At 34.0% G+C, this 17207-nt stretch overlaps 1 protein-coding gene and 1 pseudogene across 1 annotated transcript; both read right to left on the reverse strand.

The window, feature by feature from the left end:
• Positions 1–15441, reverse strand: part of LOC142605763 (uncharacterized) — a 23747-nt pseudogene extending 8306 nt beyond the window's left edge.
• A 387-nt stretch (positions 15442–15828) lies between these two features.
• LOC142605764 (uncharacterized) lies at positions 15829–16392 on the reverse strand. Its single transcript, XM_075777204.1, has 2 exons — positions 16304–16392; positions 15829–16153 (listed from the first exon to the last, which is right to left on the reverse strand). Exons 1-2 carry the CDS (start codon positions 16390–16392, stop codon positions 15829–15831), a joined length of 414 nt encoding a protein of 137 aa, XP_075633319.1.
• Between the last annotated feature and the right edge of the window lie 815 nt (positions 16393–17207).

Raw genomic sequence — 17207 nt, forward strand, 5'->3', positions numbered from 1 at the left:
ACTTTTGAAACAACAGAGAATTGTTAGAAATAATTCCTCACAACACTCCCTCACGTGTTTGCACTCAAATTATGTCACTCCCACTCGTGTTTCACTCTTAAATTGGCTTTTTCCCGATAACAGTCTCACACTCTCTTGCCTTTTTCCACTCGTAACTTCGCCTTTTCAATTCTTCATTAAACTAATAAACTTGATCAAGAAATTCAACTTGTAGTGTAAAAACAAATACCAACGGTAAGAAAATATGACAAAAACACTAAATCAAAGGAAGAGGACAAAAGAAAACGATATTTTGGTCTGAGAGAATTGAAACTACAAACAATTTTTTTTTTTTTTTTTTTTTTTTTGTAACTGGGTGCACGATTTTAACCTAATGCACTTCAATAAAAAAAAAAAAAAAAATAAGAACGATGAATGGAGAACACAAAAGAAACAAGCTAGGATGATAACAAGAAACAAAAGATAAAGGAATAGGAAACTGATTTTAGAACCTGTGCTCTGATACCAAATGATGCGAACCTCAATCGACACGCTTTGAGACCCAACAAAAATATTGGAATACTTGCCCAGGAAAGCTAAAATTCAGATTTTGATAGAAACCCTGACCCAACGTTTATAATTGAAACGCGAACCAGAGGTATAAGTTGACCTTGATCCAATGATTATAAAAAATCACGAACCAAAGGTATAAAGTTTGAACGCCACAAGGAAGAATCCTTGATAAGTTCACAGTTCTTGAAGAACCAAAAGAGAGCAAAGCCTCACCTTTTCTGATTTCTATTCCATAATATTATGAAAAACGTTTACAAACTTCAAAGCCTATTTAAGGGCTCCATAAAACTTGACAGACAAGAAAATATATTCTAAAATAACTCATAATTGATACCTTACCATATCAGGAATCAAATTTGACCTAAAAAACATTAAATGCACCTAAAAACATGGAAAATACCTAAAAAATGTACTAAATAATAAAACCCTAAATAAAAGTTGATTTGGTCTGAAATTAGCAGATCCAAAATAGGAAAAAATCTGTCTTAACTGATATAAAGCTGGAAAGTCAACCAGCCATTAATTCATGCCATAAATCACTCGCAATTAAGCCAAATCAACCCTAAATAGCTTGAATTAAATTTATTACGCTTTCAGCTTCCTTTGGGCCAAGCTTGCAATATCCTGCGTTAGAATCATCCCAAATCTCTTGAATCAGCCCATTAAGTGCTTCTTGGATCTTCTTGGATCTTGCTCTTGTAATAGGCCCAACTGGAACATGCAATGGATCCTTGAATGCTTGTTGATTCTCATCAATGTATAATCAAATCAAGGTAAAAGCATGAGCATAAGGAAAGATCCAAGTAACATGTGATTCATCCAAACATTCACATTCATCTCTAGCACCAAAAAAAGATCATATCACAAATGCATGAACATTTCCATTGCATGAATTACCTTTTACTTACCTTACAACAACTCACCACCTATGTCATTTATGTTAGGATGTGTGCCCTTAAATCCTATTGTATGATACTATGTATGACTTAATATTATGATTAATAAAGTTGTTTTATTATTATCTAAAATAATAGTAACATGAATATTTGGACATTATCATATAGTCCTTGAGATACATTGTATGTCATTTATGTGAAAAGTCACAGAAGATATAAATCACAAGTTTTTTGTAAACTCAGAATTATAGTTCGTAGTCGGTGATGAAATTGGTCATTTCATCTGCGAAGACTATAACATATCAACTAAGATGATTTGTCTTGATCATGGAAGTGGAGACTTCTAGTTGGTATGTTGATATGTACTAAAGAGTTAAGACATATTGAACTGGACCGCTGCGAGATTTATTATTCTCTTAACGACTGTCAAATGAATAATAAATCTCACGACTTCTATTTACATGAACTCTTAATCTGGAGTGGATAATGGACCTGATCATGAAATGTAGGTTGCTTTGATATATCAAGAGTGAGATCTAAAGTAACGATCAAATTCTATGCCCAATTTCATCACCGACTACAAACTAAAATTCTGAATTTACAAAGAACTTGTGATTTATATCTTCTGTGACTAAATCACATACTATGCATCTCATGGACTATGATATTGTCTCATTAGTTCATTTACAAATAGTCTCATATAATTAAACAATTTAATTATTTATGACATGCCAATAAATTGGATTTTAGGTCATAAACCCCAACAATCTCCCACTTGCCCTCAAAGACAATTTACCATATATCCGACACTTATTTCCCTTTAGAGTAATTCATAGTCACTCTAAGGCAAGTTTTGGAAACAAGTTTCAGCCAAATTTATTGCATAAATTATCTTTTCTTCTACTACACCTCAAGTACTCATATCTCTCTAATAAGATAATACTTACGTTTAATGTGTATCTTCACCACCTAGGATGAACACATATCTTGAAGTCCAACTTCATGAATCACAATCAAACTACAAGTCAGTCTTTGTACATCTAGTAACTATCAAAACCTCACTTTAGTGGACAAGCATATAATCCCTCATTCTCCTAAAATATTTGAGTATATGCTTTACTCCCACTAAATTAAGTAATCTTAGATTCAATTGATATTTACTTACCATGCCCACCACAAAATAGATATTTAGCCTAGTATATAGCATAGCATAAAGACTTCCTATTGATATGGTATAAGGAATCATCTTAATATGCTCTTCCTTTTATATGTCTTAGAACTATAGTCCTTTCTAAAGGAACTTCAAACTTAAAATGAAAGAATCATTTCTTGAACTATTACATGTTATACTTGGCTAGAATCTAATCTATTTAAGCAATTTAAGATAGACCCAACATCCTAATTTCTAAATTTTAACAAAGTTTAATTCTTAGGATGTGACTAGTCTTTCCCAAGTACTTTATATCAAACAGGACTAGACAACAAAAAACTCTATTGATGACAATAACTCTACATCATTCTAAATTATTAGAATGTCATCAACATACATTAAGAGATTTATTATTCTATATAGCTTCTACACACATAAGGCCTTTTAATACTTGATCAAAATCAAACAATTTAATTGCTTAATCAAAGATGATATTTTATGATTCAGATACTTGCTTTAGTCCACAAATGGATTTTAAGCAACTTGCATACTAAACACTACTGGTTCTTTGCTATAAACAAGTCTAGTTACATCATATAGATGTCTTCCTCAAGATTGCTACTAAAAGAAGCTTTCTTGATATTCATAGTCATATTTCATCCAAATGAAATATAATGAATAAGAGAATCTAGATAGAGTCAAACTTGACTATTGGTGAAAAAAAAATTTCATAGTCGAACCATTTCTTTCTGAATAAATCTTTTTGTCACTAGTCTTGACTTTGAAGGTTTGCACCTTCTAATATATAAATCTCATTTTCTTGTAGACCGATTTGAAAAAAATAGGCTTAATTCCATTAGGCGCCTCTACAAGTTCTAGACTTTAAATAGAATTTAATTCTATTCACATAACCTTGATCCAGTAATCCATATTCATATCATCTATTGCCTTTACATAGGACCGAGGATCAAATTCATATCCTTGTGGAATGACTTCAAAAGTTTATCCCAAAAGTATGAATTTATTTGGTAATTGATAATCCTCCCACTACGATGTTGTACTGTTATAATAGTTATCTACAGAATAATGTCTTATGGTGTATCTAGTACAACCATCTCATTTCTAAATGTATTTTATAGTTTTTCTACAACAAATACTGACATCATTCTTCTAGAACAATCTACCTTTAAAAGAGCAATATTCCTCCTTTATGTATGCACTGACTTAAAGAAGTCATTGGAACTTCATTCCTTTACAAAAAGGAGCCCTAGATCATATTATCCTCTAAATAGAATTCATAGACTGGGAATATAACAAAATAATGATTCTAAAAGCCCATATTTCACCAATCTTGAATATCATTTAGATTAATAAGATCTAGACATAAGTGTCAAAGCATACAATACCAAAGGATGGAAACTTTCTCTTTAAAAACTAAAACATGTAAATTTCCATCTAGAAAACAATCATGGACAATGCTTAGCTTTACCAAAATGGAAACACTTTCCTTTTGATCATACTTTTGAGTCTAATTTCCTTTTGGCAACTACTAGGGCAACTAGCTTGTCCAATAGTTTGGTATTATATTTCCTCTTCTTACCACCCTTACCTTCTGGTTTAGGCTAATAATTTGAATTAAATCATATTGATCCTAGCCTTAGCTTTCATGATGTCTTCTGTTGTGTAGAACTCACTTATCAACTTAGATAATATAAAAAGAATTTATTTATTTTCGAAACAATCTAAATTGATCAAATGATTCTAACAAGGACTTGTGGATCATATCCATATGAGATTAACATTTAATCTTTACATCCAAGAATTCCAATTCATTTAAAAATAAAAATATTTTCATAAAATGATATAGAATTGGAACTCTTTAAGCCTTTCTTAGCACTCAATATGATTCATACCAAACATCTCATTTAGTCTTAATATAAAGTCTAAGTCTAGTATGAACTCTTGCATCTCATGTTGTCGCAAAATTGAGATAGAAACCAATGTAACATCTTAGCATTTCAATGGAGAATATGATCACATCATAAGCTATCGTCCATAAATGCATCATGTATAGGAAATTATGACAATGCTGAATCGAAACATATTTATGTACTTCAGCTCCTTTATGCACCATGTCCAAAATTATTTCTTAGTTAATGTGATTCAATTAAAATAGTAGTTAGAGAACAAAAATTTATGACAACTTCATTTTGAGACTATGAACATAAATACAAGGACATTATAATTTTGCATCCATAACCATATAATATGGAACCCAAAAACCAAACTATACTAGGTGCAATGACAAACTAATCCCACAATTAATATTCCTCAGCATAGAATGAATACCAACCACTATGATTAGGCAAGAACTACTCTCATTATTAATGCTATCATGGCAACTCTTACCAAACAAAAATAATTTGCCACTCTTCCTTTAGCCTCTAAGTAATAATGACATAACTCCTTCAGGAGGTTAACATTACACTTAGTCTAGTGTACACCATTATCTAGAATCATGTGTAGCCACATTTCATCCCCCTTATAGTGTTTAAACTTGTAGTACCAAGAAACAAAACATCCTCCTTTGGGATCACGAGGAATATACACCAAGACGAGGTGCTTGTTCACACTACTTTAAAAGAGTAAGTTCAATCTTGTAGTACTATGAAGTAAACACCCTCCTTTGGGATCGCGAGGCATATATGCCAAGACAAGGTGCTTACCCACACTACTATGAACCAATAATGGAGGCCGTGAGACTTAACCCTTGAATCTCTCTCCCACTAGAAATTTTAAAACAAGTGGATTGTCTTCAAATCATTATGATCTCATTACAATTTTAACCCTACACATCAAATGTGTTTAATTTTATAAATTCGATGTGATCTGACTAAGTCACATCACAATAGCGTAACGAACATTCGCGTAATCACAAAGAATTTTAAAATTGTAATCCATGAAGTAAATACCCTCCGCATGGAATGCAAGGCTCAAGGCCAAGACAATGTACATATTCACATTATAATAAACATAACAAAAGGGTTATTTCAACACTTCCACTCGTTATTTGAGTTTTTCATTAAATAATTGTGATCCCATCACAACTAATAACCTTGCACTTGTTGAAAACTCTAATCTCATTAGAATCACTAACTAAAATGGAAGTCCTAAACTATTTAGGATTCCTTAAACACTAATGCATCAAAAGTTAGTTATAAAGAACTCTATCCTTAATTTACTAAATAAAATATTCTAATCTCATTAGAAACTATATACCTTTTAATTAAAACTTTAATCTCATTAAAACTTCTAATTAAAATAAATTAAGGACTTTTAATCATACAAAAATTCTAATCTAATTAGAATGTTTCTTAAAAGACAAGTCCTAAACTATTTTGGACTGAGAGTTATATTTAACTAATGTCTTTGATCTCATTAGGTCTTTTATTATATAATGATTAATAAATGTCCTTAACATTCAAGGACCATAAAAATTAATCACTTTATATAGAACCATGTGTAATCTCATCACACATAACATTGCCTTTTATCAAAGTTTTAACACTTATTCAAAAACAAGTGAAAATTCAAAATTCAATGCCTTCGATCGGTCAAACCTTTTACTTAATCGATCAAAAAATTGAGGAATTTCATCACAAAGTCTTTGCTTGATTTGATCGATTCTTGATTCCTATTCGATCGATTGAAAACAACATTCAATCAATCAAAAGGAATTCTCGATCAATCAAGACAATGAAGAATTTAATCATAGAGTTTCTGCCTAAATAGACTGGTCCTCGATTCCTCTTCGATCAATTGAAAAGAACATTTGATCGATCGAAAGGAATTCTCGATCGATCGAAACTCGTAAAACTGAATTTTTCTCAGAATTTTTAGGTAACCATTTTTGACATCTTTATTGTTCTTCCATCAAAAACTCCTTTTGATTTTATCAATGAAGATTTACAGATCAAACATTAGGGTTTTCAATATCAAGATCAAGAACCATAATAATGCTAGAAACATTGACAACATAATCCTAATCTCATTAGGAATAAAATTCATTAAAGGATTTCATCTAGTAAACAAAATACTTTAATTCTAGCATTAACACAATGTTTGATCATCTCTATCCGTGTATATATAAATATCAGGCCATGAATCCTATATATTATCAATCTGAATGAAGTTAGACCTTGAACCATATTTAGAATCAATCCAAGGTTATCAATCCGAATAACATATAATGCACTTCAATCCTGATAACATACGGATTCCATGAATACAAAAGCATGACACGGCACCATAAACAGAAGACATGATCATGGGCTTGATGGAATAACACGAACCATTACATATATCTCATATATAAAACATGGCATATAGTCAAAGACACAATTCTGCAGAAACTATACTACAGAAAACTAGAGCACCAAGAAAAAGGTTTTTCTTTAATTTTAATGCTCAATCACACGTTATACAAGCATGATATTAAAGACCGCTCTAACACCAATTGCTGGAAAATTTGGTTTTGCATCTCATGCAAAACACATAGTCATTCATGAGAGATAACATGTAACATTGAATTCTAAAACAAAGAATAGAGAGCGTACCTTGGTGTAGTGAAATTCAAAACCAAATGTTAGAAGTACTTCCAAAAACTTTTAATCTATACTCCAATTCCACTTCCACCCAAGAAGTGTGGTCTCTCAATCAATTTACATGTATGTGTTCAAGGGAGAATAAGAGAGTGGCTTACACTCACATACACACCATTTCATTCCACACAAAATTTTGTATGTTTCTCTCCTTATATCTAACTGATTATATAATTGGACTAGCCTTTTAGATCATTCCAATTGGGCTTTAGTTAAGACTCTAGGTCCAATGGGTCTTCGGCTTATCTACCAACTCTTGACAAGTCCAAAGTTACCATTAATTATATTTAATACCACTATATAAATATAATTGCACTATATAAATATAATTGCACTCTAAGCCTTATTAATAAATTATATCCCAAGACTTTATTATACATACAACCCCTTCATTAAAAATATTCGTAGTAATACAAAGTCATGAATGTTGACTGCCACTTTCAAGATTACTACATCTTAATCCTTGAGTACTCGGTTTAATCCTTTAAGTTATTCATCATATATTTATGAAATCTAATTTCATAAATATATACTTTAGTAACTTCTTACTAAAGTGGTTAGGCCTAACACTTTAAATAACCAAACCCATTAAACTTATCTCAAGGGAATATTTTATATCTCTATTAAGAGATTATGAATTTCATCTTGAGAATATATGTTCCATCAACATTAAATGCGACTGCCCAACATACTGAGATTTTGATCGTGACTTAAGATCTCACTCCTGATATATCAAAGCAACCTACACTTTATGATCAGGTTCATTATTCTCTCAGGATTAAGAGTTCATGTAAACAGAAGTTGTGAGATTTATTATTCAATTGACAATCATTGGTAGAATAATAAATCTCATAGTGGTCAAATTCAATATGTCTAACTCTTAAAACATATCAACATATCAACTAGAAGTCTCCACTTCCATAATCAAGACAAATCATCTTAGTTGATATGTTATAGTCTTCGCAGATAAAATGCCCAATTTCATCACCAACTACGAACTAAAATTCTAAGTTTACAAAGAACTTGTGATTTATATCTTCTATGACTAAATCACATAAATCACATACTATGCATCTCATGGACTTTGGTAATGTCTCATTTGTTCATTTACAAATAGGCTTATATAATTAAACAATTTAATTATTTATGGCTTGCCAATAAGTTGGATTTTAGGGCATAAACCCCAACACATCCAAAGGCGAAAGGTGCATAATAATAATAGTGAAGTGAATGAATGATATGTTGAGTAAATATGTGCCCCCATAAAAAGAAAAGAATGCAATGAACCCATGGCCTAATTAACTCTTCTTTGCTAATGCTCTAAAGAGAAAATGCTTTTTTTAGAAGTAAAAGAAAAATGGGAAAGAAAAATTGGAAAAAAAAAGGTGAGATATTAAAAATAAAGAAAAAAAGAAAAAATAAATAAAAGATGAAGATCCAAAAATAAAATGAGGACTTGAAAAATGAGAGAAGAAAAAGAAAGGATAGAGATGAAGAGAGAGAGAAAAAAGGGGGAAGGAAAAAAAAAAAGATGAGTAGCAAGAAAGAAAAGATAAGAGAAAAATAAATGATGAAAAGAAAAAAATGATGAAAAAAAAAAGAAGAGATGAAAAGAAGATTAAGAGGAATAATGTGACATGTGCCTATGGTTCAGTCCTGATGTGTTTAGACCTAACCTGATGTGACCCACTATGATTGGTTCTATCTTGATGTGTTTGGACCAAACCTGATGTGAAGTGTTGTGATTGGTTCTATCCTGATGTGTTTGGATCAAACCTGATGTGACCCGTTGTGCCTTAGTTTTGTTCTGATGTGTTTGGACCTAACCTGATGTGATTGGTTGTGTTAATGTGACCTAATTGTCGTAAAAAAAATCTAAAATATTCAAAGTTCAAAAGAAAGATTCAAAAATACAAATGAGGGATTGGCAAATAAGAAGAAAATCAAGAATTTCAAAAGTCTAAGGAGAATTTTAAAAGAAAAGATTTCAAGTTTGGCTTAAGATAGTAGCCATTCTTGTTGTGTTTCATTGATTTTAAGTTCAGGATAGCAAACATAGGATCTTTGATGATTGAAGTTGTGTTTATGATGTATTGATGTGTTTCTAATGGCTTAGGATAGTAGACATTCTTGTTGTGTTTATGATGTGTTTTGCTGGCTTAGGGTAGTAGTCATTCTTGTTGTATTCATGATGTGTTGTTGATGTGATGATAGCATGGTATGATGATATGATGAGTTTTCTTTTGGCTTGGGATAATAGCAACTTTTTGTTTTTCCCCTTTACCCAAGGTTCTAGATAATGAACCAAGGAGAATATGGACTCGTATAATCCAGTGATTGAATTTTGCACCACGCCCCATGTTTTCTTGTTCGCTTGCATGTCTGTGTGTTTATGTTGTGTGTGTGTGTGTGTGGACTTAAAGTTTATTAACCTACAAAATGGTTCATCTCTTTAGGCTTTTGACTACACTTGCAGAGCAAGTAGCCCAAAGAGGCGCATCTATAGACACCTCATTTGATACCCAGTTAATAAAATTTAGTCTCCAGTCCCAATGATGAGCTTGACATGTCTACAAAAGGTAAATGAAGTAATTTTGATAGTTTGGAAGTAATCACAACTCAAAAGTGCTTAAATCGCTTTGAAAATGATGCTGAAAAATGACCTTTACCTACTGTTTTGGCCATAACTTTTGATCCAAAAAGAATACTTTGGTAAGGTTTGTCTTATTGGAAAGTAGACATCCTGAGCTTCAATTTAAACATAACCTTTGCCTAATTTGAGCTGAAATTGAGTGCGTTATGATTGTTTGAAGTTGGGTCAATTGGGCAATCATATTTTCTTGGTTTTAAAACTTCATTTTAAGGGCCCAAAACATAATGTTTTGATGTGGGCTGGCCCACGGACCCTTGAGTTTGTATTTCATAGCGAGGTGAGTCTCTCTTCATGGCTTTTCCTTGATTTGGTTCTTTTATAATTTGTGTTTTTGTTGTTCTTAGTTAATTTATATGTTATTCATGCTTAGAAATATGTTTTATTTTGTTTGATTTTATTTTTTTTTGTCTCACCATGATTTGATTGGAAAGTTGATATGATTTGATATATTGATGAATATGTTTTGATGTGTTGAGTGTTGCTTTTATTTGTTGTTAGATCCAATGCATGTTTAGGAATATATTTTGTTTTGTTTACCTTTGATATCTTTTTTGTAAGTTAAGGTTGTTTAGTTTTATAATAGAAGTATGTTAGGTTTGGTTTGATTGTTATTTTGTTGCTTGCTTTAAAACTGTGTTTTTGGGCATGTATGCGTGCCCATACTTATGTATGCATACGCATACTAGAGGCTTGAATACGCATACGCGTGCCCAAAAATGCAAATTTAGGGTTCTTGGAATTTTGATTGTTTTGCTTAGTTCTAAATCCTCTATTTAAGTCTTGTTGAGTCTAATTTTCACATATTTAGGCATAGGGTTAGTAGAATAACATGTTTCACATGCTTTGATTGTTGAATTGATACTTAGGGTTTATATCTTGGTTGAATCACATGAACATGAATATGAACATGAACATGCATTGATGCATAATTGATGTGGTGCTATGAGGTAAGTGAGATAAGTCTTGCATAATTATGTGAACATGCATTTGATTAGGATGATGAGCATGATATGGTTTCTGAACATGATGAATATGCTTGGCTAATACCATGATTCTATTCTTGGATGTTTGGGATATGGTTATTGTTACTGTTGTTGATGCTACCATATTGTGATATGCTTGTTGCATTGGATGAGATAAGGTAGATGTATGCTCGGGTCATGATATGCGGTGATAGATGAGTGATGGCTTTGTGATGATTGATGTCATGTTGATTGTTAGAAGTATGCTAGCTTGTGTGTGAGTATAAATGCAATGTTGAATGTGCCTTTAATAGGGTTAAGACATAAGACAATTAGAGGAAGCTAACCTTAGGGTTTGGTGGTTTTGGGTACTTAACACCTTCCCAAGACCGTACCTTAACTCCAAACCCATATCTCTGGTAGTAAGATTAATGGTCCTTCCTTGAGAGGATGCTATATATATAGTTCCTAGACCTTTGAAAAAATTAGATGGCGACTCCCTCTTGTGCCCACACTAGGACACCCTCTTTTGCTTGATAGCATGTTTGTGTTGCCTCTTTATGTACTTCACATGCTTGTTTGCCCTAATTTATCATCTTTCACTAGTTTGTCTTTTAGCACGCTTTCCTTCTATTTGTTTCTTTGCTTGTCTGCTTGCTTGTTTCTTTTGTCATTGCATGCACACGCATGGAGGATGGACACTTGGAGCAAGGGGGCGACCTCCTAGACACAAGCAAAAGGGCAAGGATGCAAGCAAGAGAATGCAGGTCCACATAGGGCAATGTTCCATAGATTAGGGGGCATAGCCCCTCCTGAGTGGCTTTCTCCTTCTGTCTCTCTCTAAGCCTCTTCTCTCGAGCATGTATTAGGGTTCCCCCCTCTCATTGTACCCTTTATTTTTCCTGCTCCATGCTCGGGCCACGTTCCTTGGGAATGGCAATATCTATTTTACATTTCATGTACCTTGCTAGGCCATACCCTTAGAACATTGCCAATGTCTATTTTATTTTCCAGATTTGTGTGATAGCATTATGCATGATATACGTGTATATATATGCCTGCGTGTGTATCGGTGACCGTGCACTTTGTTTGATGGACTCTTATGGTTACGTGAACGACCCTCTCTGGCTATGAGTGCTCTTGACCTTATGGCATGACATACTCAAGGTGATTGTTGTAGGCGTATATTTGTGTCATATTGTTTACATTGTCATCACGGTGTGATCGTCCCGATCAATGCCACCAAGTGACTTCAATTTCCAAATGTATGCATCCTATATCGACGTGCTTAATGCTTTGAGAAGCTACGACTTGTCCTAGCATGCGCACGTTGGCACGCGTCGTATACACAGGCATGAAACCCTACCTGTGTGCCATAGCGCACCAAACGTGAAACTCTGCCAGATTTTTACCATGAAAATGGGGCATCTCCATTGCCATATTCTCATGTCAAAAGCTTGGTGAGAACAGCGTTTTGTGTGCAAAGACGCGTCTAAGGCAAAGCACTACTGGATTTTTGCCACAAAAATAAGGCGAAATGCTACTAGATTTTCGCTATATAAATTTGGCAACTATTCCAAACACACTTGGAAAGCATCAACCGAGACCACACCCTTTTCGAATGCAAATCTCAAAGCCCAATTTTCTTCCTCCGAAAGCTAATGCTAATAGCTCATTTTCAACCGCTAATGTCCAAAAATTATGACTTTACCAAAACAAATGACTGTCTATGGACAAAAATTGTGGGGTGCTTAACATCTTCCCTTTATGTAACCAGACTTCCTCAAGAATCAAGATTTTTTACCCATCCACATTAGATTAGGAAAAACAACATTTTTCTTAGCCTAGGATCAGTAATAAAATCAAACAGAGTCAGGTGACCAATCACACCTTAGAAAGATCCAATGATTGGTGGCGACTTCTCTTACCCTTGGTAATTTCCTTAAAATTGACTCATATTCCAGTCACACACCCAAGGTACGACACACCTCCATATTCTCGAACCAAGAAAGCACTAGCGTCACCCCGATGGGTGGTTGAGCAGCCATGAGGTGTCAACATCAACCTAGTAGGCTAGTTTTTTTTTTTTTTAGCAAACCTAAGAAAGGAAAAATAAAAACAACATACAACCACCTTAGATGTGGTATTTCTTCAGCTAGTCCATATTGGTTGGTTCAGTAAAGGGGTTTGCATCTAGGTCCATCAACCTTACTGCCCCTCCAAAATATATCTACTTAATGATGTACGAACCTGCTCAAATAAGCTTAAACTTTCCATTTGTTTCTTGGACCAGGGCTCGAATCCCCTTCGTCACTAAATCTCCCGTCTTCAAATCTCTTGCTCTTACCTTCCTGTCAAAAGCTATTCTAAGTCTCCTTTGGTAACCTTGAATGTGGTGTAAGGCCTTGAGCCTTTCCTCATCCATCATGCATAATTAATCATACCTACTCTACAACCAAGCCACCTCTAAGATTTCACTCTCCAATATTATCCGTAGTGAATGAAAACCCATTTCAATAGGGAGAATTGCCTCTATCCCATACACCAACGAGTAAGGGATGGCTCCTATGGTCAATTGAATCAATGTCCTATATGAAGGAAAAAATCTGGTTTTGTATGAGATACAAAACCCATAGCAGAAGCAACGAATTAGGATCTATTTCATTCATGATTGATAACGTGCACAATGTAAATTTCAGAATTTAAGAACAAGATAGCGTACCTTGGTGTGGAGAAATTCAAAACAAAGATTAGAAGCACTTGGGAACACTTTTAATCTTCACTCCAATTCCACTTTACGCCCAAGATGTGTGGTCTCTCAATCAGTTTTCAAGGGAGAATGAAAGTATGTCTCACACTCTCTCACACACCATTTCTTTTTCTTTTCTAATCTCTTCTTATAAAAATTCTGTATGTTTCTCCCTTTATAACTAACTGATTATCTAATTAGGCTGGCCTATTGAGCCTTTCCAATTGGGCTTTAGTGTGTGGCTTGAAGTGGGACCAAAAGGGACCAATAAGACACTAGCTCCAATGGGCCTTGGGCTTTTCCGTCAACTCTTGACAAGTCCAAAGTTACCATTAATTATATTTAATACCACTATATAAATATAATTGCACTCTAGGCCTTATTAATAAATTATATCCCAAGACTTTATTATACACGTAACCCCTTCATAAAATATTCATAGTAACACAAAGTCATAAATGTAGACTGCCACTTTGTAAATTACTACATCTTATCCTTGAGTACCTGGTTTAATTCTTTAAAGTCATTCATTATATATTTATGAAATCCAATTTCATAAATATATACTTTAGTAATTTCTTACTAAAGTGGTTAGGCCTAACTCTCTGAATAACTGAAACCATTAAACTTATCTCAAGGGAATATTTTATATCTCCATCAAGAGACTATGAATTCCATCTTAAGAATATATGTTCCATCAACACTAAATGTGGTTGCCCAACATACTGAGATTTTGACCGTCACTTCAGATTTCACTCCTGATATATCAAAGCAACCTACACTTCATGATCAGGTCCATTATTCTCTCAGGATTAAGAGTTCATGCAAATAGAAGTCGTGAGATTTATTATTCATTTGACAGTCGTTAGAAGAATAATAAATCTCACAGCGGTCCTGTTCAATATGTCTTAACTCTTAAAACATATCAACATATCAACTAGAAGTCTCCACTTCCATGATCAAGACAAATCATCTTAGTTGACACGTTATAGTCTTCGCAGATGAAATGCCCAATTTCATCACCGACTACGAACTATAAATTCTGAGTTTACAAAGAACTTGTGATTTACATCTTCTGTGACTTTTCACATAAATCACATACAATGCATCTCATGGACTATATGATAATGTCCCATATTCATGTTACCATTATTTTAGATAATAATAAAATAACTTTATCAACCACAATATTAAGTCATACATCATGTCATACATAATGTCATACATAATATCATACATAGCATCATACAATAGGATTTAAGGGCACTAATCCTAACACTATACCCCCAAAGTACATAGGGCAATTGTAAGTGCAATCCTTGTAGTTCTTTGTGCTTTACTTCAGAATGCGCCTTATATTCTTATTTGCAACCTCAACTGCTCCATTTTTCTGAGGGTGATATAGCGATGATTTGTGCTATTGAATATTGAATTCTCGAAGTAGGTTATTCATCTCTCCTTTGAAATGCAGCCCATTATCCAAAATTATTTCATGTGCTACCCATATCGACAGATGATATTAGTCTGAACGAACTGTGTAACTTTCTTTGAGTTCAACACCTTGTATGAGGCAGCTTTAACCCATTTAGTAAAGTAATCAGTGGCTATCAATTTGAATTCATGACCATTTAATTTTGTTGGGTGGATCTTCCTAATAATATCTATTCCCCATGTAGTGAACTGCCATGGTGAAGTCATTGTATGTAACGGCATTGGTGGCATTTGTTTCAAATCTCTATGAACCTAACACTAATGACATTTCCGAACATGAGCTACGTAATCTGCTTCCATAATGGTCCAGTAATAACCCTGTCTCATTATCTTCCAAGACAACATGCATGCATTCATATGTGGCCTATAGCTTGACTTATGGACCTCTATAATAATCTATTATGCTTCCTTCAGCAGTCACACAAAGGAGATGAATTCCATCATCTGATCTTCTAGACAACCTCTCACTCAAATTATATAGTTAGTGGACAACCTTCGCGTGGTCAATTGATCATTCTTATTTGCAGACTTTGGGTATGTCCCCCTTTGATATATTGTAGGATGTCTAAATACCATTCACCTTCCTAGTTTTTCACTTCCCTCTATCGATATACAGTAAGCTAGTTCTTCCTTTTATTCCACCACTATTGGCTGGACTTGAACTTCCTTAAGCCCATCCATCATAGAGGCCAATGTTTCTAATGCATCTACAATCTAGTTCTGCATTCTTGGCACATACTGGTATTGAATCTCTCCAAACTTTGACGCCAATTTCTGAAGGCATTCATGATAGGGCATCAACTTCTCTTCCTTGGTCTTCCACCTGTTCTGAATCTGACAAATTATCATAGCTGAGTCTCCATACACTTCCAATTCTTCAACTCCAAGACTAAGGGCTGCTTGTAACCCCATAATGCAAGCTTCACATTTTGTGGCATTATTAGTAGTGGGAAAGTTAAGCCTACCAGAAAATGAGATATGCGTCCCTTTTAGAGAAATCAAGAGACCTCTAATGCCATTTCCATTTTGATTAGTAGCCCTATCAAAATACATCTTCCATGTTTCATATTCTATCATTATAATATCTTCATCTAGGAAATTTCTTTGAACTTCCTGGGCTTCTTCAGGCGAACAATGGGCAAAGTGATCAGCAATTGCTCTTCCTTTTACGAACTTCTAAGTCACATACTTTAAATCAAATTGTGATAAAAGCAAAACCCATTTAGCTATCTTCCCATCTTGCACCGGCTTTTCCATCAGATATTTCAAGGGATCCATTCTGGCTATCAACAGGAATTTGAAAGCAAGCAGATAATGTATAAGTTTTCTAGTAGCCCATACAAGTGAACACATGTCTTTTCTAGTGGAGAGTACTTTGCTAATATAGTAAGTTGCATTCTCCTTCCTAGAATCCTCTAGATACTGAACAAGTAAAGCCCTCCATTGTTGTATTTGTGGTTGTGAGATAGAGCAATAATGGCTTCTTAGGTACTGGTAGAACCAGTATTGGTGGCTTCATCAAGTAATTCTTAATCTTCTCAAAAGCTTCTTGACATTGCTTATTCCATACTATAGAGACTTCCTTCTTAAGTAATTGAAAGAGTGGTTCACAGGTTATGGGGAGCTAGGCTATGAACCTGCTTATGTATTGTATCCTCCTTAAAAATCCTCTAATCTCCTTTTTTGTCCTTGGAGGTTTCATTTCTACAATCACCTTTATCTTTTCAAGGATCTACCTCAATTCCTCTCTGGCTTACCATAAACCCCAACAACTTTCTTGACGTCACACCAAAAGTGAACTTCTTTGGATTCAGCTGAAACTTGTAGAATCAAATCCATTCAATGAACTTCTGCAAAGCTGGTATGTGTCCTTCACAGTCTTTGGACTTCACTATCTTGTCATTCACATAAACTTCAACTACTTTGTGTATTAAATGAAGCAACAGAGTAGTGACTGCCTGCTGGTAGGTGGCACCAGCATTCTTAAGGCCAAATGGCATGACCTTATAACAATAGATCCCCCATGGAGTGATAAAGGACATTTTTTCCATATCTTCTGGAGCCATCTTTATTTGATTGTATCTCAAAAAGTC

This window comes from Castanea sativa, chromosome 8 (genome assembly GCF_040712315.1).
Source record: "Castanea sativa cultivar Marrone di Chiusa Pesio chromosome 8, ASM4071231v1".
Lineage (NCBI taxonomy): Eukaryota > Viridiplantae > Streptophyta > Magnoliopsida > Fagales > Fagaceae > Castanea > Castanea sativa.

Excerpts from the sequence above, each read along its gene's own strand:
- LOC142605764 (XM_075777204.1), bottom strand. The coding sequence starts at position 16,392 with ATGGATCCCTTGAAATATCTGATGGAAAAGCCGGTGCAAGATGGGAAG. Across the intron at positions 16,154-16,303 it reads TTATCACAATTTGATTTAAA|GGCTACTAATCAAAATGGAA; the intron begins GTATGTGACTTA and ends GTATTTTGATAG.